Below are 25,693 nucleotides of genomic sequence, written 5' to 3'. Positions count from 1 at the left end.
TATAGTACAGCTGCTTTCTATAATGTGCTACGAACTGGGATAAAATGCACTTGTTTATTCGTAAGAAGTTTTGGGTAATTTTCAGTGCGTTTACTTAATATGTACCAAATCGGAATAAGAGCGCAACACTCTAGCAACCGTGCTGCTGGAGCAGGGTCTGGCGCTAACGGGTTGAATGGATCCACTGACAACAAAGACGCGTCCTGACAAGTTTTCCACGTTTGAGGAAGCGGTGAAAGCGGTTCTTGGCGTTGACGCGTCAAGAAAAGTAGAGGTTGTAATCTTCCGGCGCTAAACGTGGATGATACACTTAGTGATGAAGAAGAGGGAGATGCTGATCCTGAACTGTCCGTCTATATTGTTTTGAAAGATAAACAGGTGTCTCTAGGGGCTGGCTGCTTTGGGAAGGGAGCTGGGTGACAAGGGAAATTGAATTGTACGGAAGCGCCAAGCAGACTGTTCCGGATCAGAGCAGTGCGGCCGTTTGTATTTATTGCGCCGCATAGTTACATTGAACGGGTCATGCATTTTTTCGGAGGCGCTTTTTACCTCGTGATATTATTTTTAGCTTCACACACTAAAAGCTGGTTGTTCTCGGTGTGCACCTATGGACATGAGTGGCGGATGCTTACTGACGAATGCAGTTTGTCTACTATTGATTTAAACGCAGAATCGTCTTGTGCTGTGGCGTAGCAATCCGCTAATAATTTTGAAAAAAAGAAAAAAAAACATTCCTTTGATAATATTCGGCAGCGCTCTACAATATAGAGAATTCTCAGAAACAAAATTACAGGCGCTTTGGCCGTGACCCATTTAGATTCAGAATACTGGCACCGGGTGCAAAATTCCGGTCATAGAATGGCATGATTTCAAAAAGAAGGCATTGCGCAGAATAGGACCAAGCATAACGTTAAGACGATTCACTGGGGAAAGCTTGACACAGCGAACAATTTCGTGGGGGTAAGCAGAGGGGCTTAGCCCTTTTATCAGCTTGAGCTGATTGCCGTTAGCAGCAGAAATGCCTTGATTGGCAGGCGGCACGACCGTCTAATGCTGGCCCACAGCTAGACCGGGAACGGAGGCAGCTGGTTTGCACTCTTCCGCAAGTCATCTTCACAAGTCTTTCTCCAGATAGAGGAACCTTGTCGAGAGCGCCCACACTGCTGTCCGGCTGCTCAAGCGGCTCCATGCCGGGCTTGGTGAACGCCTTCGAAGCCACCCGGTTCTCCCGGCTTCCCCTTCTCTGGACCCACAAGGCAGGCGGCACTTCCTCGCCCTGGACTGGGAAGCGGCGAGGAAGAAGGCGCGCGCCAAGGCGTCGAGAAAAACGATGAAGGCAAAAAGGGGGGGGTTGAAGGCGCGGGTTACGAGCGCCTCACAGGGATAACATTTCGCTCTGCTCAGCCTCGGGCTGCTGTTTTTAGCACTTCAGTGCTTTAGTTCCCAGGGAGCTCACCATGCGGGGCACCCGTGAGTCGCTACTTAAGCAAGTGGAACACTGGAAACCCCTTTAATACCTACGTAGGCACCCGATGGGGTAAAGTGCGGAAGTCAGAAGGGCCGCATATCGGCGCTGCTAGAGCTAGCTCAGGCCCCTTTCCTTCATTCAGCCGGCATCGATCCGATGCAGAAAACTTCAGGGCTGAGTATTTGTTTGTTATTAAATAATAGCGCAGAATATCTCACAAGGCTCAGGAAAACAAGGACACGCTCTATAATCAGTCTTCACTTGCACCCACGACAGAAAATATGTAAGAGAAACCATGAAAACAAAGACATATCCGCATTACTGAAAACTCTAAGGGCATTTAAATCTGGTCAATGACAATGGGGAACCGGGGGAGGGGCGGTTATTATGCGAGATCAGGAGCAGTTCGGACTTTTCTGGAGAGCATGATAATCCGATGGTGCGTGCGTAATTTTGGATGATGGTTTGTGCTTCCTGTAAGGTGTTCTTTATGCCACCGTCACTGCCGTGGGTTTTCCACAGGGTGATATCGTCGGCATAAAGTGTGTTCTTCAGGTGGCGACCAGTTGCCAATTTTCGGGTGATGAGGATGAGGGCAATGTTAAACAGAAATGGGGAAAGGGCGGACCCTTGAGGGGTGCCGATACTGTAAAGCGTGTAGGAGAGGGAAGACAGAGTTCTGAAGTCTATCTCAGCCGTGCGGTCAGTGAGGAATGCTTGAATGTAGGTGTACGTACGCACACCCACATTCAGTGGGGATCGGGCAGTCATCATCGCCTGATGTTCAATGCGATAAAAAATCTGTCGAAAACTAAGATTGCCTTGGTGTGATTTGGAAGAAGCGGGTCGAAAATGCGGTGTGTGAGTTGCAGCATGGCGTCCTATGCGGATAGATGGAAAACTTAATAGTGACCCAGTACCTGAGGTCGATACCCTCCATGTATTGGGCCTGCATATCCAGAGCGATGGCGAAAACATCATCACCCTCAAGAAACACCTGCAGGTTGTAGGCTCGATATCGCACCTCATCCGAAGGGTTTTGGGACATCATAGTGGCATGAAGGAGCGCGACCTCTGTCGCCTAATTCACGCCTTTCTCCTCAGGCTTGTGCTGTACACTACCACATACCTACAACTATCCAAACACGACATAAATGCCTTAGATGCCTTAAACCGCAAGGCACTCAAGGTAGCACTTCATCATCCCCTCAACACACCCCCAGACAGATTATTAAGCCTGGGCCTCCACTACACGATCGGGGAACTGATGGAGGCCCACCGACAGGCCCAATACATAAGGCTCAGACATGCCTCCACAGGACGGTATATCCTGGGCTCCCTCGGAAACAGAATACCGGTCAACGACCCAACCCTCCTCGTCACCCCACGACCCCTTCACCGGGAGCTCCTCATCAATGCGCTCCCGAGGAATATGCACCCGTCCCCACATTGAGCAGTGCCGCAGAGCCCGTGCAAAGTCACTCCATCGAGCGTACGGCTCCCAGCCGGACGCCGTATGGGTGGACGCTGTCTGCACGGGTGATGAAGCGACAGCAGCTGTGGTGGACTCCTCTTTATCTGCCCTCATCACACTACCTCTCCCTCCCGACACCTCCCCAGAGGCTGCAGAGGAAGCCGCCATTGCACTCGCAATCACCCGCACGGAAGCCCGGTACATTTTAAGTGACTCTAAAACTGCGATTGTAAATTTTGCTCGAGGCCGACTCCATGTCCCTGCTTTTGGCATACTGGACTTCACCGATGCACCCCCACCCCACCAAGTGGAGCTGATATGGGTGCGTGAGCACACCGGGAATCCCGGAAACGAGGCCGCCAACCTTTTAGCCCGAGGTTCTTTAATCCGGGCTCAGGTGGCCTCGTATCAGGGATTCACGAAGGAGCGCATGCACTAATTCAGCGAGCTGACGCAGGCATACAGAGCCTCACGCTAGATCTACCCCCCGCCCCACCCCTCCCTTGGTAACAAACACGCAACACTCTGACGCCGACTACAGACACACACACTCCCCTCACCCCTTACCCTAGCCTACTATCATCCCTCCTTCCGCACTCCTGCTTGAGCCCTATGCCCAGAACCCTTCGCCTCTTCCCTCCCCATCCTTTCCCTCTGCCCGGCGGACCCTCCCCAGCGGGGCCTAGAGAACCTCAAGACCTGGAAGGACTGGGAGACCCTGCTGCGCTCGGAGGACCCGGCCGTGCAGACCATCGCCACCGGCAGGCCTGCCATAATATTACCTCCTAGACTTGTTTAAGGCCTGCGCGTCACGTGCCTTCATGTCAGCTATGTCACCACTGCCCGTAACGCGCCGCTTCAACCTCCCCTGATTGCTGGCCGGCACTCGCTGCATCCTCATGCTCAGGCCGCGCAAGAAGCTGTCCGTATGTGTTCCTCCTTTTGTCGCGTGGGTTTTACGATAAACTATATATTTAAGAAGCTACGCGTCTCTTCTTTTTTTAGAATGCGCAAGAATTGGCAGTGGAGGGGGACAAAGTCAGAGTTTAAATAATGAGAACGTTTGAAAAACACTTTATCGTGGCGTTCTCTCTAGGTGAATGCAGGAGCTTCTGTGTAACAATACAAAATGCTTAGAAAAGTAAGAAACGAGCAGATAAATTTATTTTCTACACTCGAAGAAAGTACAAGAAAGGGTCAACAGAAAAGAACAATCAATTCTCAGTGTCACTTCTTGGCAAGTGTCTTTAATTTACGTGTTTTTGCATGGGCTTTGGCATCAGCAGCAGCGGTGTAGTTGATCTCCTTGCAATAATTATTAAGGATTATGCTTGCATGCGCTTGCCATGTTAACCACAAGGGACAGTTCTCGGCCATTTTCACACATCTGAAGCTCTTCCAACTCTGGCAGGCTTTTAATCACACGATGCTTCACAATGTTCCTGTGGTTAGTCATCTTTGGGAAGTTTGTAGCATTTTTATGCTGCAGTAGATTCTTTACACCTACTTCGGTGTGCATTACAATGGTAACCACACATGCACTGGGAAATTTCAACACCCCTCTACTGAGGTTCGCCATGAGAGAGTGCATGTCCGTGTCTCTATCACCAGCTCTCTCAATTACCAGCTTTTTCTGGCAGATGTCGCACTTTAACACCTTCAAAACGGAGTGCGCACAAAAATCTGGAACATAGCCAAAGACAGCTGCACGGGAACTCATCTTGTACATGTCTTGAGTCTACGGTAATGTCGAAACCCACTCGATCGGGAGCACTCTGCGAATGAACAGTGTCAGTGCACGGAACATCATCATCGCTTACTGCCAGTAGGGTGTTCTGCAGTAGAAGTCCGCTTTCACATTCATAGAGTTGCCGGATGCTAATGTGATAATAACCTCCTGCCATTTGCCTTTATTGACCAAATCTGTGTTCAAGACCATCTGTCTGCACCCTCCCAAGAAGTCCATACTTGTACCCAAGTTCGGCAATACAGTATTTTGCGAACTCCAGCAAGGCATAGGCTGAATGCCTCCAAGCATTAAGAGTTTCTTTTGTGAGAGTACCGTTGTCGAGTTTATAAAACTGCCACACATCTAGCAAAGTAATCAATGCACCCAGAAAGGTAAGCTTAGGACTATCTGTTAAGGATGAAATTAGCTGCTGGTACACAACACGATGATGAAACCCTTTGCAAGGTGTTTGAACGTTGACAATTTTCCACCATCGATCTATGAACCTAATGAAATTTGCAGTCTCCCTAGTGTGTGAGAATGCTAGCAAGTCCCTGTGCGCATCTAATGCTTCAGCCACAAATTCATTTAACACTTGCAAAGCGAGCTTGACATTCTTTCTCTCTATGTTACTTGGGTTGAGGGGTTTGGATGAGAGAACTGTATTTTAGGAGGTGCGAAGCTTCAAGATTGTGAAGCTCGTGCAGCTCTTTGAAAGAAGCCTACTGCATAATGTCATGATGCATAGCGTTTGTTGAAAATCAAACTGTGTGGAAATAAAGGTTAGTTCCTGGATTTTTTGGTTCAATCAATTGTTTCGAATGCACTAGAGCAAATGTACGGCATCGACAACATAAAGGCCGCAATGTGTCACCCGGGTTTGGATAAGTGGTTATCAGATTGGGGGGACTAGAAAACATGCTAAGAGGTTTCCTGTTGATTTCTTTATTTTCTGAACCAGCAATCACTGTAAAACCTATTTTTTAAGCCCCAAGATAACTTCATTCAACACTCTGTGTAGAGAGTCGACGTTCAGCGTTTGCACAGGAAGAATGTGCACAACTTCCCGGAAAGAACTGAGCATGCTTTGCAACATGAATACATGTGCCGACGTTGCGGCCGCATGCGAGTTTGCCGCTGCTCCACTCATATTTCCAGCTTTGTAGTAAAAAAATGGCTGGATACGGATTTCATCTAACATTAAAACAACAGCCTTTCCATGTTGGTTTAGTTGCTCAAATGTGTGGGTGCCGTACTTTAGAAAATTATCACGTCCAGATTCATTCTGTGGGACAACTGAAATGATAAGTGCACATTTCTTATGGTGCTCAGATGTGGGAAGATAATGAAGCTTGATGACCTGAAAACCTATGTGCGTGAGGGAATATAGTGTACAAAGTACATGCAATTATATAGTCTCTGATGAATATTGCACACGGTATTTTACAAGCAGTGCGACCTGTTTATTCAGAAATATAACCATCTCCTTTTTGCTGTCATTGATGTGTTCCTAAATTTTTTCCAGATGGGAAGAAACAATATCAGGAAGGCCATTAGAGGGACACTCGTCGCTTTCAATGCGTTGCATACGATTCAGCACTTCGAGAAGGGTGTTGATACCCGTGACTTTATTTGGCAGCACGTAATTTCCAAAGCGCTTCAAGCATTCACCAACAAAACAAGCAGTCACCTCCAAACTATCGCATACGGTGACAGATGACTGAGAAATAGCAGCGCTCTCATTCACGATGTTTAAAAACGGAGTACAGTTAGGGCGATGAATAACAGTCCACACATTAGATACACACACTGTCTTCAATCGTTCCCTCAGTTCAAGAAGTGAGCAAAAATATCATTGAACTTATTCCTTGTGGTAAGATTCTGTAGACTCGGAAATCGCACGAGCGAGGTCGGATGCTTCTCAGCGGCATCACTTGCTGTCTGATCATAGCCTGGGAGCGCATGTGTCTGCCTTTCATAAGCATGATGGACACCCCGGAAAAAAAGGTAGGCACTGATACTTCACGAAGACGTGGCATTTTTAAAGCAACTTCAAGAACTCACCCCGTCCGGGGATTAGTGTACGAAGTTTTCCGCTCAAGATGTGATCCCTCGAAGTGCTGCGCGTATAGCTGCATGCAAATAAAAATGAGGAAGTCAGCGCCGGTCTTATTGTTTTCTTTCTTTGTCCCTCGTTTCAGCGCTGTTTTTTATCCCAGCTGTAACAAGAGACATTTACGTAGTAACAACAGAATTCCGTGTAGTATGCAACAGAAAACTGCTGCAGAACTACAGACTAAGAAAAATCCGGAAAAATAACTAGAGTGCAAAAGAAAATTACTACGAAAAACAGAAGAACAGCCAGGAAGAAATACTTGCTGCATACGGTTCTCTCTGCGCAACAAAAAAAAATGATTTCGCCCTTCAAACTCGCAATAGAAGCACAAAGCAACAAAATATTACCTTTTTATTCTGTGTAGGCACAAAATCCTTTCCCGGTATCGCCCTCAGCCACTTCGTACGCTGTACTTCGTCCTTAGAGAAGAGAACACCTGAACCTTTTCCCCGGTTCTATAATTGTTTGTACAAACCGCTACATGGCACTTGTTGGACATCTTAAGGCCAAATAGGCCGCAAAACAGGAATGCACACCAACCAATCACGCCGAAAAAATTCCGTACAACTCCAGCACTCACACAGCACACGAAGCATGCATGGCGCACGGCGTGCAGGTGCGCCGGGGTGGCCCTAGGGAGTGGTACGGGACGTCACGACGGAACGCGGAGTCCTGTAAACTGGTCTAGGAGGTAATGGGCTGCCATTGTTATGGACTTAGGAACATAAACACTTGAGTGCAGTGAGGTCGTGCGGGGACCCTGGGGCGCGCCCCGAATTCCTCTTATAATGGTTTTTATGCGAAGCATACTACTTTAGCTAGCACTTCAGCCCTTCACCGTGGTTATGCGCCTCCAAATCACGTGATACATGACGTCACACCACGTGACACGATGACGTCACGACAGTAGAGAAACGGGGGCCCACCTCGCGCCGTCGCTGTGGTTGTGCGCCTCCAAATCACGTGATACATGACGTCACACCACGTGACACGATGACGTCACGACAGTGGAGAAACGGGGGCCCACCTCGCGCCGTCGCTGCGGTTGTGCGCCTCCAAATCACGTGATACATGACGTCACACCACGTGACACGATGACGTCACGACAGTGGAGAAACGGGGGCCCACCTCGCGCCGTCGCTGTGTTTGTCCGCCTCCAAATCACGTGACACGATGATGCCACACCACGTGACACGATGACGTCACGGCAGTGGAGAAACGGGGGCCCACCTCGCGCCGTCGCTGCGGTTGTGCGCCTCCAAATCACGTGATACATGACGTCACACCACGTGACACGATGACGTCACGACAGTGGAGAAACGGGGGCCCACCTCGCGCCGTCGCTGTGGTTGTCCGCCTCCAAATCACGTGACACGATGATGCCACACCACGTGACACGATGACGTCACGGCAGTGGAGAAACGGGGGCCCACCTCGCGCCGTCGCTGTGGTTGTGCGCCTCCAAATCACGTGATACATGACGTCACACCACGTGACACGATGACGTCACGACAGTGGAGAAACGGGGGCCCACCTCGCGCCGTCGCTGTGGTTGTGCGCCTCCAAATTACGCGACACGATGATGCTTCGCATTCTCCAGGCTTAACCAAGTTAAGCCTCAGCCATTTTTTCCCTCTGTCTTTAAGTGTGCTTACATTTAGGAATGCAAAAGCGCACGCTTTGAGGAACGGAAAGGTTTTTTTCTGAAAGGGCGCAATTGTTCTGAGATGTCAGCTCATTGGACACCTCAACCCCGCTTTAAGATAAGGAACTGAAGGTGCATGTAGTCGGTCCAAACCCCTGTCGTAAGCTAGCTTCCAACTTGACTAATACTTCTAAGCTATATGAAGAGAAAAATCGTGCGGCACCAACCGCAATATTGTACGACGAACGGTTGCTCGAAATTTTCACACGAATGTAATCGCCAATACTGCCACTACACTCAGGGCAGCCAGTGGATGGATGGAAACAACTTTATTACACAAAAAAAAATCTTCCAGGGTGGTCCCCTACTGGTCCAGGAGTCCACGGGCTAGTGCTTCACGTAAAGCCCGATCCACTAGCCATTTCTGGCCGGCGGTCAGCCAGTGATGCCATCCTTGGGATTTGATCTAGATGGTTTAGCATTCGTATCTGTCCTCGCTTCGGTGAGCGCGGCTTCGGCCTCTTTATCTGTTTTTTTCGGCAGCATCCGCTGCGGCGGACGCAGTTGTTGCTGCGACGCGAGTCTTTTCTTTCCTTTTTTCTCTTTCCTCTGGTCTCTTAACTCTCCTCTACCTGCACGTGGCAGCGGTGGTGGCTTGGTTCGAGCCAGTAGGCAGGCCCGTCCAATTTCCTCTTCATCCTTCTCTCAGTCACAACAACAACAGCAACATCTAGATGGTTTACGAGGGTTTGATGTCCTGAAGCGACTCGGGCTATGGACGCCGAGGGGAAGGGCTCCTGTGGATTATGGGTTTGGGATGGGGGATTACGTGGGAGACTTGGTGTGAAGCCACATTATATCTTCGTTACCTGGCGTGGTGCGAGTCACATCACAGCGTTTTCACGTTACCTGGCATGATGTCACATTTCACAGTTGTCACGTGACTTTGTAAATCACATCACATCGTCCTCACGGGACTTGATATGGCATCATACTCATATGATACCTTCAGCAATTATAATAATTTGTCTTATCATTCCAGAATTAGGTTATATAATAATTAGAAGACGTGATTATCGCTAATTTATTATATGACGTCATTATTTTAATCACATCACTCGACGGGTCGTGAAGCCACATGGTGCCGTTTCTTGCAGACACCTGCGGACATGACCTTGAGAGTGAGCCATCCAATGCTTTCTCATTAATAACATACTATAAGGCAAGCCAATGACTAGACAGGGCCTATATTTATTGTGCACATGCAGCATAAATATCGGTTCTGAGTGGGTAAAAATTTGGCAGTGGCTCAGCTTATCTAGGCCAGGATACACGTAGCGAAAGCACTTTTGCCTCCGCTTGCCGGCCTTGTACCAGGCGACGATTTCTGGATCGGAAGAGTAAATTCTGGATCGAAACAGTAATTTGCTCCCGCATGTACCGCTCGCAGTCGAAAAAAGAGACACGAACATGTCAGAAAATCCGACAAAATGCTGCGTTGTTTGCCCTAACTGCAGGATTTTCTGTTTTTCGTAGTAATTTTCTTTTGCGCTCTAGTCATTTTTCAGTATTTTTCTGTAGTCTGTAGTTCTGTAGCAGATTTCTGTTGTATACTACACGGAATTCTGCTGTTACTACGTAAATGTCTCTTGTTACAGCTATGATAAAAAACAGCGCTGAGACGAGGGACAAAGAAAGAAAACAATAAGACCAGTGCTGACTATCAACTGCATGTTTATTACAAACAACACGCAAAATATACTCCTTCGACAACCAAGAGCGCATGGCAACACCATTAGCCATAGTGATACATCAATCACCTGCATCAAGATACATTAGTTCCCAGTCATAAACTGCTACAGAGGGGGTGCTAGCGCACGAGTCAATATTTTTGTGGATATGAAACGCTTCACTGATTTACTTTGTCAGTTTTTCTTTGTATGTGTACCGGATACTATAATTTCATTAAAAATGGGTGTACATGATTTTTCAGAAGAATCAGATTGGTTATTCCGGGTACAGTTCCTGTAATGCAAGGCAAAATTTGAGGACGGAGCTCCTTTCAAAGAAGTGTGGTGGTCTCGGAGGTGGTTATTCACGCACCTTCCTTTTTGTGCTATCTAGGTATTCCCGAACGTGAACGGCAATTCATACACACTCCCCGCCTGCGGTGGCTCAGTGGTTAGAGCGCTCCGCTGCTGGCCCGAAATACTCGGGTTCGATCCCGGCCGCGGCGGCTGAATTTCGATGGAGGCAAAATTCTTGAATCCCGTGTACTGTGTGATGTCAGTGCATGTTAAAAGAACCCCAGGTGGTCTAAATTTCCGGAGCCCTCCACTACGGCATCCCTCATAGCCTGAGTTGCCTTGGTACGTTAAACCGCAATAAACCAAACCAAACCAAACTTCATACACAACCCCTTCAGCACAGGGGCAAAACCCAGGTCATGTTTTATCTGGCACCCTTTTTTGTTTTTCTTTGTTTCTTTTCCTCTTTCATCTTTCTATCTGCAATGCCGTACAATTTGCCGAGCTTGTTTGGTGCAGAAAAAAGAACATCAATGCCATATCTGCTGCCTATTTGTTTCAAACGGTGTGACATTTGGTGAATGTACGGTAGAAGAACGAATTTCTTTTTTTTTCTTTTTTTGAAGGTTCCTGTGTTTCATGCCTTTGACCCTTTTATTTATCTTACTGAAAGCAAGTAATAAAACCTCATCTGGAGAGCCCGCACTTCTTAGCCTCTGAACCTGCTTATTAAAACTTGTACTGATAGCATGCACGCATGGTTTGGCTATGGCAGCACTTAAGAAAGAAACTGATATGCCACATTTAACAACCTTGGAATGCGCTGAACGAAAACTGAGCAAAGGCTTCTCTGATCTCTGAAGGAAGGACCAGCACACGTGATCTTGCTTCGTTGCCAATCTTATATCTAAAAACTGTAGCTCATTGTCGTGAGGTTTTTCAAAGGTGAAAGTTACGCCGTGTCCGCTTTCGTCAAAAATCTTTAACACCACATCACCCTGCCTATTGAAGTCATCATGTTCGACAAAAACAAGATAATCATACACATATCTAAAGATGCGTTTTGTACTGACGCCCAAATTAGTTTTAATAGTCCTGAACATCTATGCTGAACGTACAGCACAAACCCGGATGATGACTCTTCAAATAGTCAACAACAGCCAGGCAATTAGACACAAGAAACAGATCAACAACTGTTAGTGAACTGAAGTTTTTCTGTAAGAAACTCCACACCTCATATTGCCATGTTGCTCTCTCTGTAACCATACAGCGGAATAGAACATCGGGCTTGTGCGTTTTTGCTGAAAAAAATACATCGAGACAATCTTCTTTAGCATTTTCAAGAGACGAGTGGAGCAACTGTAGATTCATTTCCCCCAGTAACTTCAAGGCTTCTCGCTTTTGCTGTTCAACATTTGCAAGCAATGGTTTAAAGTTTTTTGCGATGACTACTCTGGCTTTTTCAGTAAACAGTTTTTTCCGGGAGAATGACAAAATTTCCCTCTTTATCGGAAACAGTCAGCCTCAACTTTTGAGACTGCAGAAAATTAACCGACAGCGCTAAGTTACTTCTTTCCCGCACGTCCTCAGTCCATTTCAGAGCATCAACGCATTGAACGACGTAAGTAGGCCGCTCCTCTTGCCGGACAAGCCGCGAGATGGACCTTCCAGGAGCCAGTTTTTCCTTTGTCAAGCGTCGGCTGGATGCAAAACTTCGGACCGAACTTCAGCACTCACTGGAACGTCTCTGGCGCTCGCTGCCCACTCAATACCAGAAGCTTCCCATAGAATTTGTGGGCTTCAATTTCCTAGGCATCCAAGGGCGGGACGAGTGTGAAAGGTTGTTAAATGTGGGAGAGCAGTTTCTTGCCTATGAGCTTCATTGCCAAATCATACGTGCATGCTATCAGTACAAGTTTTAATCAGCAGGTTCAGAGGCTAAGAATTGCGGGCTTTCCAGAGGAATCCAGTACTTGGTTGCAGTAATATACTTAAAAAGGTTCAAAGGCACGAAATACAGGAACCTTCAAAAAGGAAGAAAAAAAAAGGAAATTCGTTGTTCTATCATACATTCACCAAACGTCACACAGTTTAAAGCACGTAGGCAGAAGATATGGTATTGATGTTCTTTTTTTCTGCACCAAACAAGCTCGTCAAATTGTGCGCCATTGTAGATATTACGGCCAGGGAAGAGGAAAAAAACGAAGAAAAACAAAAACAGTGTTCCAGATAAAACATGCCCTCATGTTTGTCCCCTGTGCTGAAGGGGTTCTGTATGGAGTGCCGTTCACGTGCGGAAAGACCCAGATAAGTCAAACCGGAAGGTACGTGCATTACCGCCTCCGACACAACAACACTTCTCTGAAAGGTGCTCCGTCCTCAAATTTAGCCTTGCATTACAGAAACAGTCCCCGGAATAACTTACCTGATCTTTCCGAAAAATCACGTACCCCTATTTTTGATGAAACTACGATCCTGTACAAACACAAAGATGAACAAACAAAGAAAATCATTGAAGCGTTTCATATCCCCAAAAACATATACTCGTGCGTGAGCACCCACTGTGTAACAGTTCATGACTGTGAACTAATGCATCTTGATACAGGTGACTGATGTATCATTTGGTGTTGCCATACGCTCTTGGTTGTCGAATGAGTATATTTTGCGTGTTGTTTCCAATAAACTTTCAGTTTATAGCCAGCGCCAGTCCTGTTGTCTTCTTCTTTCGTTGTTCCTCGTCTCAACGCTGTTTTTTTTTTTCAGCAGTATGCACCAACTAGCTCAACTCTCCGTTTTATTGAAGTCTGTTGTTACTACAAGCTTTTTGTGAAAACCACTGCAGAAATTCTGTTGTGACGACAGAAACTTTTATCTTGTCTATTTTGACTAGGCTCTAGCGCAGTGGCTGACTCTTCTCTCCGTTCCATGGTAAGCGTTTGACGACCGAGCGCATCGCCTACCGCATACAGTCGCCGCCGTGCACACGCAGTGCGCACCTGTGGAGCAACCCGGTTGCCATGGCTACGGCGCATGCGCAGTAGCATAACAGCCAGTTGTAAACCCGTCTCTCCATTAACCTCTATATGCACAAGATCAGCGACACTGGTCTGTACAGAGAGATATACCCTGCTTCTTTCCGGGGTTTAGAAACAGGCGCCACCCGCGTCAGCCAGGCTGATGGAATATCTCCTGTTTTACAAATTTGGTTAAAGATATTTAGGAGATAACGTAGTTGTTCCTCGCGAATATTTCCTAACCGTTGGTTGGTGACTCCTCCAGGACTGCTTGAGCGTCATTTGTGCAGTCCCACAAGGACAGTCCACAATTCGGTCACTACGAACAGAGTTCCATTGTAGTCGGCGTCAAGACCACGCAGAAAGCGGCGGAGCAATATAATCGTCCTTGAGTGTAAAAATCGACAATTTCACCGGCAATACATGTCAGACTACGGTATAAATGTAACGTCAGGTTGCGCAAATCGTAATCATGAGAAGATTTTCCTAAGAAGTGGTTCCCTTGACTGCAATAATCACCGATCATTCGGTAATGGATGTGAGGCTTTCGTATAAATATACCGACCGGTTATGCAAATCGTCAACGCAAAGTTTTCCAAAGAAGGGGCTTCCAAGGAATGATACAATTCCAGAAGTTTGCGCGAATTCACTTAGTATAGCGCAATAATAAACCCACTGTGCACTTCTAATCCTTTCCGTGTACCCTAGAATAGCCTAATTTCGCCGACTGAACCTCGTTTTACAAACCGCCTTACCGTTGCTCCACTTGAGTCGCCGCTCTGCTGTCCGTCTCGCCGAGTAGACGTTTTTAAACTTGAGGTCTCGCACTGGGGAACGACGCAGGTAGCATAAACGACACAGCGGAATCGTCGTCTCTCCTTATTGCGTCGGCGAAGATGTCATCAGCAAGCAACTTACGCTCACCCCTGTATTGATCCCAATTAGTCACTCGCGGCCTTCACATATCCCTAATATCTTGACACCAATCAGGTCAACAAAAACGAGGTAGTGATCACCGCTCACTGTGTCTGGAGGCTTTGACTACGAACGCAAAAAATCTTTAGAGGTCGTGTTGATGTCTAGGGCACTGTACGAAGAAGGCGGACGGAAGCAAGTTGGCGTTCCGTCATTGCCAACGCCCAACATTAAGTGGGTCCAGCAAATCGACACACTCGTTACCACGAAGGTTTCTGTTCTTGCCTCCCCACAAGGGGTGGTGAAAGTTGAAGTGTCCACATATGAGGTAAGCTTCCGGGCAGCGATAAAGTAGGCAATTAAAAAGGACTTCAGGTGAACCTCAACTCGTAGGCAGACGTAGATCAATGAAATTTCAGAAGTACCCTTCTCGGCTTCGTGCGTTGTGCGTACGCACTGACGTGACAGGTTACTGGAGAAATAAGCAACATATAAATGGTTTCTTACATTTCGAAACACAATCTACTGTGCACCTTCTCAATTACTGCATTCTGCTGAGCTCATTTGATCGGGCGACGTATTTTACTTTCTCAGCTAAATTCTCGGCATCCAACTCAGAGATGTCGCTCCTCCGAAGCGTGACGAATAGCTTTTTCTCTTAGCTGCCGACTCAGTTGCGCCGAAAATTTTTCCCATGTGATGCGTGTTGCCACATTCAGAGAATTCCAGTAGGCACCATTTTGGAGGATTCGTGTTCAGACATGCCAGGCAGGGGTTTTGTCCCTTTGTACCATATCTTTCTATTTACCGGGCGTAAATGGTGAAAGATCGTCAAAAAGAAAAAACAAACAGGATTCCTGGCACTTTCCGCAGCATTTGCAGCATTGTAAACGGCAGAGTTGGAAAGGCGTATGCAAAACTGGTAACCTGCAACCAGTGGCAAGGAGCCAATAAGCTGCGAAGTGCTTTCTGCCACCACCGCTGCCGACGTGCATGGTTTTTGTTTGGAGCGTTAAAAATCTCGCTTCTCTTCGCATGGCTTTAAGGCTCGCAAACAATGTTCTTACGCTTTTACAAGCAATGGTCTTATGCTCTTACATTCCTTGCATTCTGCACGTTTCGCATCCCTTGATGTACCGCGCTGGACCAACCAATGACACGCACTTCGTGACCTGAGCCTCTGAGGGGCGCTCGCTTTCGGCGCCACTCTCTCTCCGCACTCGGAACTCCTTTGTGGCCATCACTGTACCAGCTTCGCCGCATTCGCCGATTTTGGCTCCCTTCTTTTGTTCAGTGAGGGCGGAAGTTTTCTGTGCACGACTCGCTGTAGGCCCGTAGGCTTCACTCGGCAGCCTAGCAGAGTCGCACAAGGTGATGTTCACTTAATAGCACTCACACTGCTTAAAGACGAAAACATTTAAGAACTCTACGGTCAATCAACGGAGAGAAGCAAGCGACGTGTTTTCAGCCGGGATAAACTCCGTCTGTTGAAAATCTGCGGCGGTAGCGACTGTAAGATAGCAAGACGGCCACAGGTGCCTCCCCTTCAACAAACCATCTGTAAAGTCTTTCTGAAGCTGATGCCCGGGGATGGCGAAGTGAGGCAGCTTAAGAACATAGCGTACCGGCCCGCAAACGGTTGTGTAAGAGGAAAGAATCAAACTTGGAACACGTAGGGTCTGGGCAGAGGCATAGAGAAGGTGTTCTCTGGCCAGGAAACACGAGTATAGAAACGACTTGCGCATGTAATTCGACTGCGTGATGAAAGCCTGCGACCCCGCATTGAAGCGGCGATAGCTTTCAATTGTCGCTTTCTTTTCGCCCGTTCTTTTTCGTCGCATGTGCACGTCCTAGTGTAGGACAGCATGTCTTCGTCATCCTCATTGCCATCGGCATGAGCCGAATACACACACTCTAGTCCAAACATGGAGTTTGCACCCAAAACAGAGACGCCATCCTTCGCTCCCCGACTGACGCCAACGAATTCCCGGAGCGTTCACGCGAGCTTACCAGTGAGACAGGGTAACGAAAGCAACACAGACTCGAGGTATCCACTGCTATACTATGACTACTTTCTACGTGCATGATATTGTTCGTTCGGCCCTGTATTGCTTGTAGCATTTTGTGCCTCTCCTTGAAGTTTCTTGCTCGCTACAATGTAACTACCGCTTCGATTAGAAACCCTCAATAGAAATCAAGTTTCTAACCACTCGCCTTTTCGTTAGCTGTGTAGACCGCAGACAGCTGCTGAACCGATGAGTAAACCATCCAAACAAAACACTCCACACCTTTTTCTTCTCCTTTTTTGTTTTTTTTTTTGTTCCATTTTGCTTCACTCATAAAAGTTAGCAGCCGAGCTAGGTACGTGCCTCTCCTCTCTCTACCATATGTTGTGCGGTGCGTATTGCTTGTCTGTCTTTTTTTCTTTCCAAGGCGATCAAAGCCTATATTTTTCCTCTTTGTGAAATAAAATCAACTGCTCACAGCCAATACGTGTTGTTCGCCTTCTTCGTATAGTACGTCGCACTGTTCTTAAACATGACCACCGCTCAAGTGTTATTTTCGTTCTTAGTCGCCGCGGTTGCTCTGTGCTTCCGGTGCTAAGTTGCTGGCCACAAAGAAGCGGGCTCGACCCGGCCCCGGCGGTCGAATTTTTATGGAGGCCCGTGAACTGTGCGATGTCAGTGCACGTCAGAGAACCACAGGTGGTCGAAATATCCCAAGTCCTTCACAGCGGCGTCCCTCATAGCCTGAGTCACTTTGGCACGTAAAACGGCCTGAAACCATAAATCATGATTTTTGTTCTCTTTGTAGTTAAACTTAACTAGATGTTGCAAGTAGAATTTCCTGCAAATCTTGCATGTTTAATAGCAATCAAGTTTTGGGTAGGCGGCCGGAACAGTGTTACAACGGCTGTAGTTGTATAAAGCGCCGCCCTCTTATTCAGCGAACTAATATCGCCAATCGGCTGTAGATAGCAGGGCGGAGCTGTGGACCGTGGGTTTTAAAGCCTCAGGACACGAGAAGCAGCACGGGTGACATTGCGGACAGCATATTTGTACATTTTTTTCAGACTGCGCAGAGTGAGTATATGTGTGAACTTTCACTGCGCGGAGGAACGCACCCTGCACCCAAAATATCAGCCAGTGCACCCTGTGCTTTTCTGCAGCGGTCGTTTTCTGATTGTTATGATACTTGTTTTTAAATCGGGAATGACAATTAGGCTGCAGGGCTGGTATTATAAGTACAGCTTACTTTAATAATTATTGCTTCCTACGTTTCGCAGCTACTCTAACACAATTCTGAGGCTTCCCTTAGCGGAAGTCACCGTGAAAAAAAAAATAAACTACGTGCATCGCTTCTCTTCTCGCCGGCAACGTCTGGGCGAAAGGGCACAATTTGCGACATCTTCTCTTCTATCATCTGGTCTTTGCGTGCTGGTTCAGCCTTAATTTCGATGACTACGTCGATCCGGAGATTTCTGCTGTTTTTATCCCCTCCCCTGTTTCTAGGCTTAGGTATCTATGTAACAGTCTCTATAAAAAGAAAAACCCCGAGCACAAAACCTGTAAGAGTATTCCTGGATTAGTAGACCAAGACAGTTTGCCATTCAAGGATGTCAGTGGAAATGTTTTGGTTCTTTTCAATAAATACAGGAGTAGTGTGGCGCAGGGCGAGACTGCAAACTTCGCTCAAGCAGCTAACATGCTTCGTCTTGAGTGGGACGAGGAGTTGATGATATCCGCCTATGCCCATTCTTATCAGTACATGTATGGAAGCAAAGGATATCATCTGCACGACCGAGTCGAAGACCGGTTCACGAGCAAATTTCCCCTGACGGGCCAGTCCGTCTGTCTACGACCGCCTATTAAAACGATAACGAATTTATACTGGAACAGAATGTTAAAGACATGGTTCGACGAGGCGATCGCCTTCCCGCCTGAGATGATTAAATCCCCAACAAAAGGGTGAGGCGATGCGAGAAACTTTACGCAGATGATCTGGGCGGGCACTCGCTTCGTCGGTTGTTATCAGCAATGTAGCGACGAGCACCAGTCCTACGTGTGAAACTATGCGCCACAAGGCAACGTGGAAGGCAAGCCCGTGTACGCAGTGGGACCGCCCTGTAGCCGCTGTCCCAGTGGCACCGTATGCTCAGCGGTGCTCTGCACCATCTCCCTGGAGCCATCGCCGTGGCCTCCGGTTCCGGACTACACCGAGTACGATGGCCCACATGACAGCGGCGTACACTGGCAGCGGTTCGCCGCGTCGCGTAGGTTTACATGATCTTCAACTGCCTGCTGCAGCTGCTGTGCTGCAACTGATCAAACTGTCGCGTAAATCCAGAAGACTTCTGCGATATGTGTGGACGGCGTTTCGCACCTGTAATCTAAGAATATTTTCTAGGGCTCTTACTCAGTGGAAATGTCACCGTCCGTTACTGGTGTATGTATCGTGGACAAAGAGCTCCTGGAAATGGTTTGGCTCGCAGATAAGAAAACTAAAATAAACTGGCGTTAGGATGCATCGGAATTTGTGATGTTCCCTCGGGCATGTTGTTATCATTTCTGCTTAAACAAACCATATAGAATGCGAAAAATTGTGCACAGGAAACTGTGCGGTGCAGTGCACCCTGAAAGCGAGGATGACTGCCGTTTTGACTTACATCCGGCTTACGCTTCAGAAGGACCCATTTTGGCGCGAGAGCTGTTTGCGTAAACGCGTCAGGTTGCCCGAGAAATGAAAACGCGTCCGTTTTCGTTAATTTTCGTAAGCGCGCGCCATCTACCAGACCCCGCGATAAGCTGACTTGTGCACGGGCTTTGTAGCTCTGCACCTAGCCGCCCAATCTGCAGCCATCGCTCGACTTGCCGCAATATGGCAACCGCGGTGGGCATATGTGCTCAGCATTTCTGAGTGCAAGAGACAGAAGTTCACAGGCCTTTGCAAGCTTGCGATGGCGAGAACAGAGGTAGTGAACATATAATACAACCGAGCCTCGATTTTATATGGGTTTTTCTATGAGTTCATTACAAGAAGGTGGCTTTGAAGAGAATGCATTAGGCGCTGGCATGATTACTTAAGGTTTGCATGATACTTTAAATTGAACGAGTTCGTAACTTCAACAGAGCAACTTATTCAATTCCTTTACTACAAGCGACTTCCCTATAGCATCGGGCAGCCGATAACGCAAGGCGCTGGGTTGCAATTACGGAGCTGCGAGTGGACGCTGCTAACTGGAATCCTCATATACCCAAAGGCTTGCCTTTGGCAGTTATAAAACGATACCGAAAACGTAATGTTTCACCTTTTTGCTGCTTAACATGTCTCTAGTACCTAAAATAGTATGCCATATAAGTTTCTGCATATGAAACTTTCAAGTACTTACTTAATCGCTGCATCTTGATTCATTTCAACACTATCTCTGAGGGGTCCCTCCTGGTGCAAGGAAGACAAAGACCCAAGCGGGCTGCAACTTTACTAAAATGAAATAAATGAAAAGCAGCCATCGCTCTGCATTAAGGTTCAGCAGAATTGCGGCGAACCTACGTCAGTTTGTTTTCGTTCCTATATATCATGTGCAATCTTATTTTTTGTATTTATTACAGAACGTGTTATTCACGTGATACTTCCTTTTAATTTTGTTTTCTAAAGCACGAAGGGAGACAGGTGAAGGAAACACTTCTCTGGGTAGTTCGATAAAACTGCTGGGAATACTACGCATTAGACGCATTTTACGATTGTGACTACGTGAACCAACTTGGAACATTTTTTTAAACACACTGTTTGTCTATTAAAGGATTGTTCCCCTCAAGCTATAAACAACTCACTACGGTTTTTTCTATAATATTTGACTAAGTGCCCCCTGCACCTACTGAATAAAAACAATTGCACTGGATTGAAAACATTGTATTTCCAAAAGAGTTTATCTCTGAAGGATGTACAGGAATTCGATCACCGGTGTTTAAATTTCTGTTGCAAAAGCCGGAAAAGCAGTTATAGTTTTACTTCAACAGAAATCTCACATCATGGGAAGCTACCGGAGATCAACTTTCTTTGCTATAGCATAGACCATTAAATATTTTTCATAATGATAGTAAAAAAATTCTGCAATTAATTTGAAAATACCGTCAATATTACTTAGATACTTTAGTGAAATTTTAGCGCTTGTATGCTAACATAATGTAAGCGGTGTGCGAAATTTTATTGTTTTCTTGAGTAGAAGCTGTAATAATCACAAAAAAACTGAGTCCTATATTAGCCTACCATTCCACCTGAGTGCTGCTTCTGACACTTATGAGGCCTTTTGTTTTGTTTTCTTTTCAAGGAGCAGATTTCAGGAAATGGTTCAGAACCGACACGTTTAATGTACGCGTCTAGACAACATCGCACAACGACGCCGCATTTTCTAGCAGCTGGCCTCGCCCGCGCTGCGTGAAACAGCTGTTGCGTTTTAAGGGCTACAAGATGATCACGTTTCGTTTTCTGAGAACACTTTTTCTTCTTTCATCTTTCCAATGGATCCGCAGAGACCGAGTCAACGTAAGGATGACTTGCTTGGCACTAGCCTTTAATATATCTTCACATATCCGCACACACTCCTACCACACGAGAACTATGGAAGTATAAGTAGCTTATATGCGAGACTAGGCGGCCGTCGGCTGTTTTGATTAGGAGCTTTGTGCCTAACAACTTTGGTGAGGAACTACCTGACCGACTATACAGCCCAGTGTGAGATAAGCAAGGCGATTACAGGCTGGCTGAAACCAAACATGCGCTGCTGGAACACTTGGCTACCAGAATAACATTAAGGCTTATTTTTGGACAACAGTGTTCGCGGTGCACGGGTGGTGACAGATAAGTACATTTTCTAAGAGGAAGTGTGTACATGCACTTTAATCTAAATGAGAAGACCTAAATGCAATCTGTGCATGCAGGGGGATCGGGAAATACAAACCCAGAGAATCATGTTGCTTCAAGGATAATAATCTACGGTTGGGCCGCTGAAATCTCAATGCGGAGGCTATTAGCGACGTCTCCCTACAAAACAAATTCAACATGGATTCGCTGTTCACAGCGGCACCTTGCAAAGTGCTCTTTGGTGAAACCCAGTGGCGTTCAGGCGAAAAAACCCCATGGTCGTTACACTCGCCACTGCTCACACCTGGCAAAGACCCGCATTACGCTTCCCTCCGTGGCATGGTCAGGCCATGAAAGGTCCCTCTCAGACTGAAAAATATGAACGGCAGACGTGCTGTACTGTGGCCTTTGAATAAAAAGCCGTATTTAGTCATTTTCTCGGCGCAATCACATCCCGGAAATATTCTGCTAGACCAAACATCTCAAGCACATAGCTTAAGACTAATCTGCTCAAAGCAAACCTTCTTAGCATATAGATCCAAAGCAGTTGGTTCCACAAAATAACCCCTGCCGCTTTCAATCCTCGCACTCTCTTGATGTTTTTTTTTTCTTTGAGCTTTCAGAAAACATAGCAAGTCGCGCGTTGCCATAATACGGCGCGAAGTGTGAAGCCCTAAACGTACGCTCCCAGAGAGCTCAGTGAACCTCCGAGGGCTCGAACCTCTGAGGAAAGCACCTCAATGTGGTTATGCAGTTCATAAGTGTGCAGTACGCAACGAAAGGTAATCACGATTACTTGAATAAATCCGCTCGGACTTGCTTCTGAGAATGAGACGAACTCTGTCTAAGATTTGTGCACGACGAGTTTTCTTTCAAATAATCTTTGTTGGATCTCTTGGTAAATTACAAGATATGGACGACCCTGGAACATACTCTTCTTCAGTGCTTCCCAAAAAGTTACTTTGGTTGGAGAATTTTTTGGTTCATTTTTTTCATTGTTGGAAGAGCAACTGTAAAGTTCCTAAATACAAGCACACCTTTTGACGTCGTCTAGCGAACAGCTATGCAAGCATTCAATTACAGGCACTTCCCCCTTCACAAGGTCGCTGCTCCTTGCAAGCAATAAAACAAGCAAGCCATGTGTTTACAAGACAAAATAATCTCGCTGAAGAGAGAATCCTAGCATAAAGGCAAAATCGCTCGAACGCTGAATAGTCGCTGTAAAAAAAAAAAAAAAAAAAGTCCTTCGGCAACTGATACGAAATAGCTTTATTCGAAACTAGTGTTCAGTACATCCAAAACATTCATTCATACACAGATTCCCCTTCGCAAGCATTTAGAAAAGAAGTCTAAGAGAGAAGAGAGGGAGAGCATCTCTGTGTTTAAGAGCCATAGACAAAGCGCTAAAAATATCCAGGGCATGTAGCCACAGTGCCCGGAGGCGGTTTAGTTGGTCCGACGGAGCCAGCACTTCTGGCACCCTCGTGACTTCCTTCTTGTCCACTTCACCTTACCTGAACCTGAAATCTTTTGATACTTACTGCAACAGGCGAACGCAACTGCAGAAGCTGACGTTCTTTGGGCAGAAAATCGTGAGTGCAATCCAACCAGTGCATTCTGTCATTGCTAATAGCGAATTCTTTCTAATGAGGCACTTTTTTTTGCACCACACAGCATGCGGACAGGTTCAGTTCGAACCTCGCATCATCAATGGTCTCCGTGCACCCGAAAACCGGTACCCATGGATCGTAAGTGTGGAACAAGTACAGAACCAAATTTCCGCAATGCACCAAGACTTATACGTTTTTTATAACATTAAACGCTGGCTACCTTCCGCGGTGGCTCAGTTATTAGGGGGCTTGGCTACTGACCCAGAGTTCCCGTGTTCGAACCCGGCGCCCGTGTGCTGTGCGACGTCAGTGCCTGTTAAAAATCCCCAGGTGGTCGAAATTATTCCGGAGTCCACTACTGTGTGCAACTCTTTCTTTCTTATTTCACTCATACCTTCCTACATTTCCTTACGGAGTGATTCGGTTGTGCAAAGAGATGCGAGACAAGAACTGCGCCATTTCCTTTTCATAAAAGAACAATTTTCAAATCTGGCTCCTCGCACTACCTAAGTGTATTGAAATTTTGGCATCCATGGGAATTAGCATATTTACCAAGGACTTTCAACGTCAGGTACAAGATCCAGTCAGGACGGGGAAGCTACAAGCTAGCGAACTAGTTCCCAGTCTTATTTCTTTGCAAATTTCTCATCGGTGCTCTAAAGGGAGAAAACATAGTTCTCTGTCGTTCTTGTTTCGTGGATTCCGATGTGCGAAGACAACGCCTTGGCTCCTATGGTGCGCAGAAGTAGGGAGAAGAAGTGCAATTTCAACCTCTGCTGTTTTAAGCGCTAGGATTAGGAAAGCCAAGCAAACGAAAACCTGGTTCCTGCCTTCAGTCGGTGTACAGCCTCCGAGAAAGCGGAAAAATGCTTATGGAGACTTAACGTTCCAAACCGACTCAGGCTATGAGAGACGCCGTAATGAAGGACTCCGAAAATTTCGACCACCTGGGGTTCTTTAACGTGCACAGGCATTGCAAAGTACACGGGCCTCCAACATAAGGTACGTCGAAATGCGACCGCCGCGGCCGCAGTCCAGCTCGCTCCTTTCGGGTGAGTAGCCGAGCGTCATAACCACTGAGCCACCACGCCCCATTGAAAGCAGAAAAGGCTTACTACACTAATGGCGTCGAGTGTGAGTCGAACCCGCGGCAGCCTGTAAAGATCAGCGCTGACAGCCGCTGCTTTAGAGCACCCGGCCACCACTGCAGCCTTTCGCTTCGCGTCTTAAACTGCCTGCCTCTCGCACGCTGTTTTTGCAGTAGTCGTCATCACTATTTTTCAACCATGCATGGTACAGCCAACCTGCAAGAGCATGCGGTCACTTCTATGTAAAAGCCCAAGATCGAACGCGTGGTAAACGCAGAAACACGCGGGCGCCCGTCAGCCAAAGTGAGAATGCGCCACCGCTTCGATGCGTAACCGTGATGGCGACTGATCAAATAGTTGATTAAACTGGCCATCTCATTTCAACAAATTGGACACTAACCCAAATTATTTCAAAGAATCGGAGCACATGGCAAAAAACCTTTCCCTCCGCGTGTTAAACTGCCAGCCTCTTTGGATTGGAGAAGCTTTACTGACCTCAAAGATCAGTGGATTGGAATCAGTGGGACGACCGTTCTCACCCAGTCCGCAAACTTGGCTTCCATGTTCTTGTCCAGCTCCCTCAGGAGCCTAAGCCAGGCCTGCCGGGAGGAAGCCGGTAGCAGGTCTTTTAGAGGTGCACTTTCATTACAGCCCTATAGGATGCGTTCGTCTAATTCTATATTACCGCAATGTAAGCAGTTAATATGGGAACGTTGTGCGGTAATTTTGGACAGAAGAATGGCGTCGTAACTGTCCCAGTTTGGTCTCTATATAGGTTTCTGGCCTGTTGTCTGGTAAGGTCCGGGTGAAGTGCAGGGTGAAGTTTCTGCGCCTGATGGACGTGATTGGTCATTTCCCGATAAGTGAGTTTCGTAGGTGTGCGACGACAAGGCACTCTCAGATTCCTCCCGGTATGCTAGAGCTCGGGCATATCGGTTCGCCTTCTCGTTTCCCACATTTCCCTCATGTGCAGGGACCGAAATAATTTCTACACGGCTAATTATTTAGCTTTGTTTGATTAGTCGAACGGCTGCAGAGCAAATCAGGCCTTTGTTGTCATTGTTGATCGCATGCTAATTATTGTGCCTACGCTGTCGACCCTGAGAGCTAAGGCCATGGCTAGTTCCTTGGCCTCTGTTCCTGAAGTGACTGTCGCTCGCACCATGGTGATGAAGTATTTGTCTTCCTTTGCTCTGGCCGCGTCCACATAGACTGCAGCTGGTTCACTACTGCACTGTTCTTTGGTTCTTTGAGCATGGTTCGCTCTCCTAGCTGCATGCCTTTCCACGGTCATGTTTTTAGGGAGGGCTAGGATTTTGATGTGCTGTCTAATTGCGATTGGCAGCATCTCCCTGCAGTTAGTCTTACACCTGCTCTATCCATAGCCTGCATAGTACCATACGGCCTGCAGTAGAGGCTGAGAGCCTCAGTATTTGAGCTTCCTTTTGCGCATTTATCAGTTCTTACAGTGTGTGTATATGCCTAGTTCGAGTAGCTTTTCAGTTTTGGTGTATCTGGAAAGCCTTAGAACTGCTTTGTAGACCGTTCGAATGGTTGCATTAACCGATTCTGCCTCTCTTGCCTTGAGGTTGCAGCAGGGTACAGAGTATGTAATGCGGCTGATCATGAAGGCTTGCACTATGTGGCAGAGATCTTTCTCCTTTATCCCCATCCCCCTATGTTTATTAGCTACTCTCCTGATCAGCTGCAAGGGTGCCCTCCAAGCCTCACAGGCTACTCTTCACT

At 47.0% G+C, this 25,693-nt stretch overlaps 1 protein-coding gene and 2 pseudogenes across 1 annotated transcript in view; 2 read left to right on the top strand and 1 right to left on the bottom strand.

The window, feature by feature from the left end:
* Nucleotides 1-700: 700 nt before the first annotated feature.
* Nucleotides 701-7,286, bottom strand: LOC149339211 (uncharacterized; annotated as a pseudogene).
* Nucleotides 7,287-7,385: 99 nt separating this feature from the next.
* On the top strand, nt 7,386-18,675 carry LOC149339210 (scoloptoxin SSD976-like; annotated as a pseudogene).
* Nucleotides 18,676-20,856: 2,181 nt separating this feature from the next.
* LOC149339209 (serine protease 33-like) overlaps nt 20,857-25,693 on the top strand; it is a 44,018-nt gene continuing 39,181 nt past the window's right edge. Inside the window, exons 1-3 of the mRNA XM_089550423.1 lie at nt 20,857-20,931; nt 22,799-22,841; nt 22,924-22,997. Of these exons, the coding sequence (XP_089406549.1) occupies nt 20,857-20,931; nt 22,799-22,841; nt 22,924-22,997 (192 nt within the window). The remainder of the gene's footprint in view (nt 20,932-22,798; nt 22,842-22,923; nt 22,998-25,693) is intronic.

This window comes from Amblyomma mixtum, chromosome 6 (genome assembly GCF_055824585.1).
Source record: "Amblyomma mixtum isolate Tamu chromosome 6, ASM5582458v1, whole genome shotgun sequence".
NCBI classification, from domain to species: Eukaryota; Metazoa; Arthropoda; class Arachnida; order Ixodida; family Ixodidae; genus Amblyomma; species Amblyomma mixtum.
The sequence above is the reverse complement of the archived record's forward strand: the minus strand, read 5'-3'. Positions and strand labels throughout refer to the sequence as shown.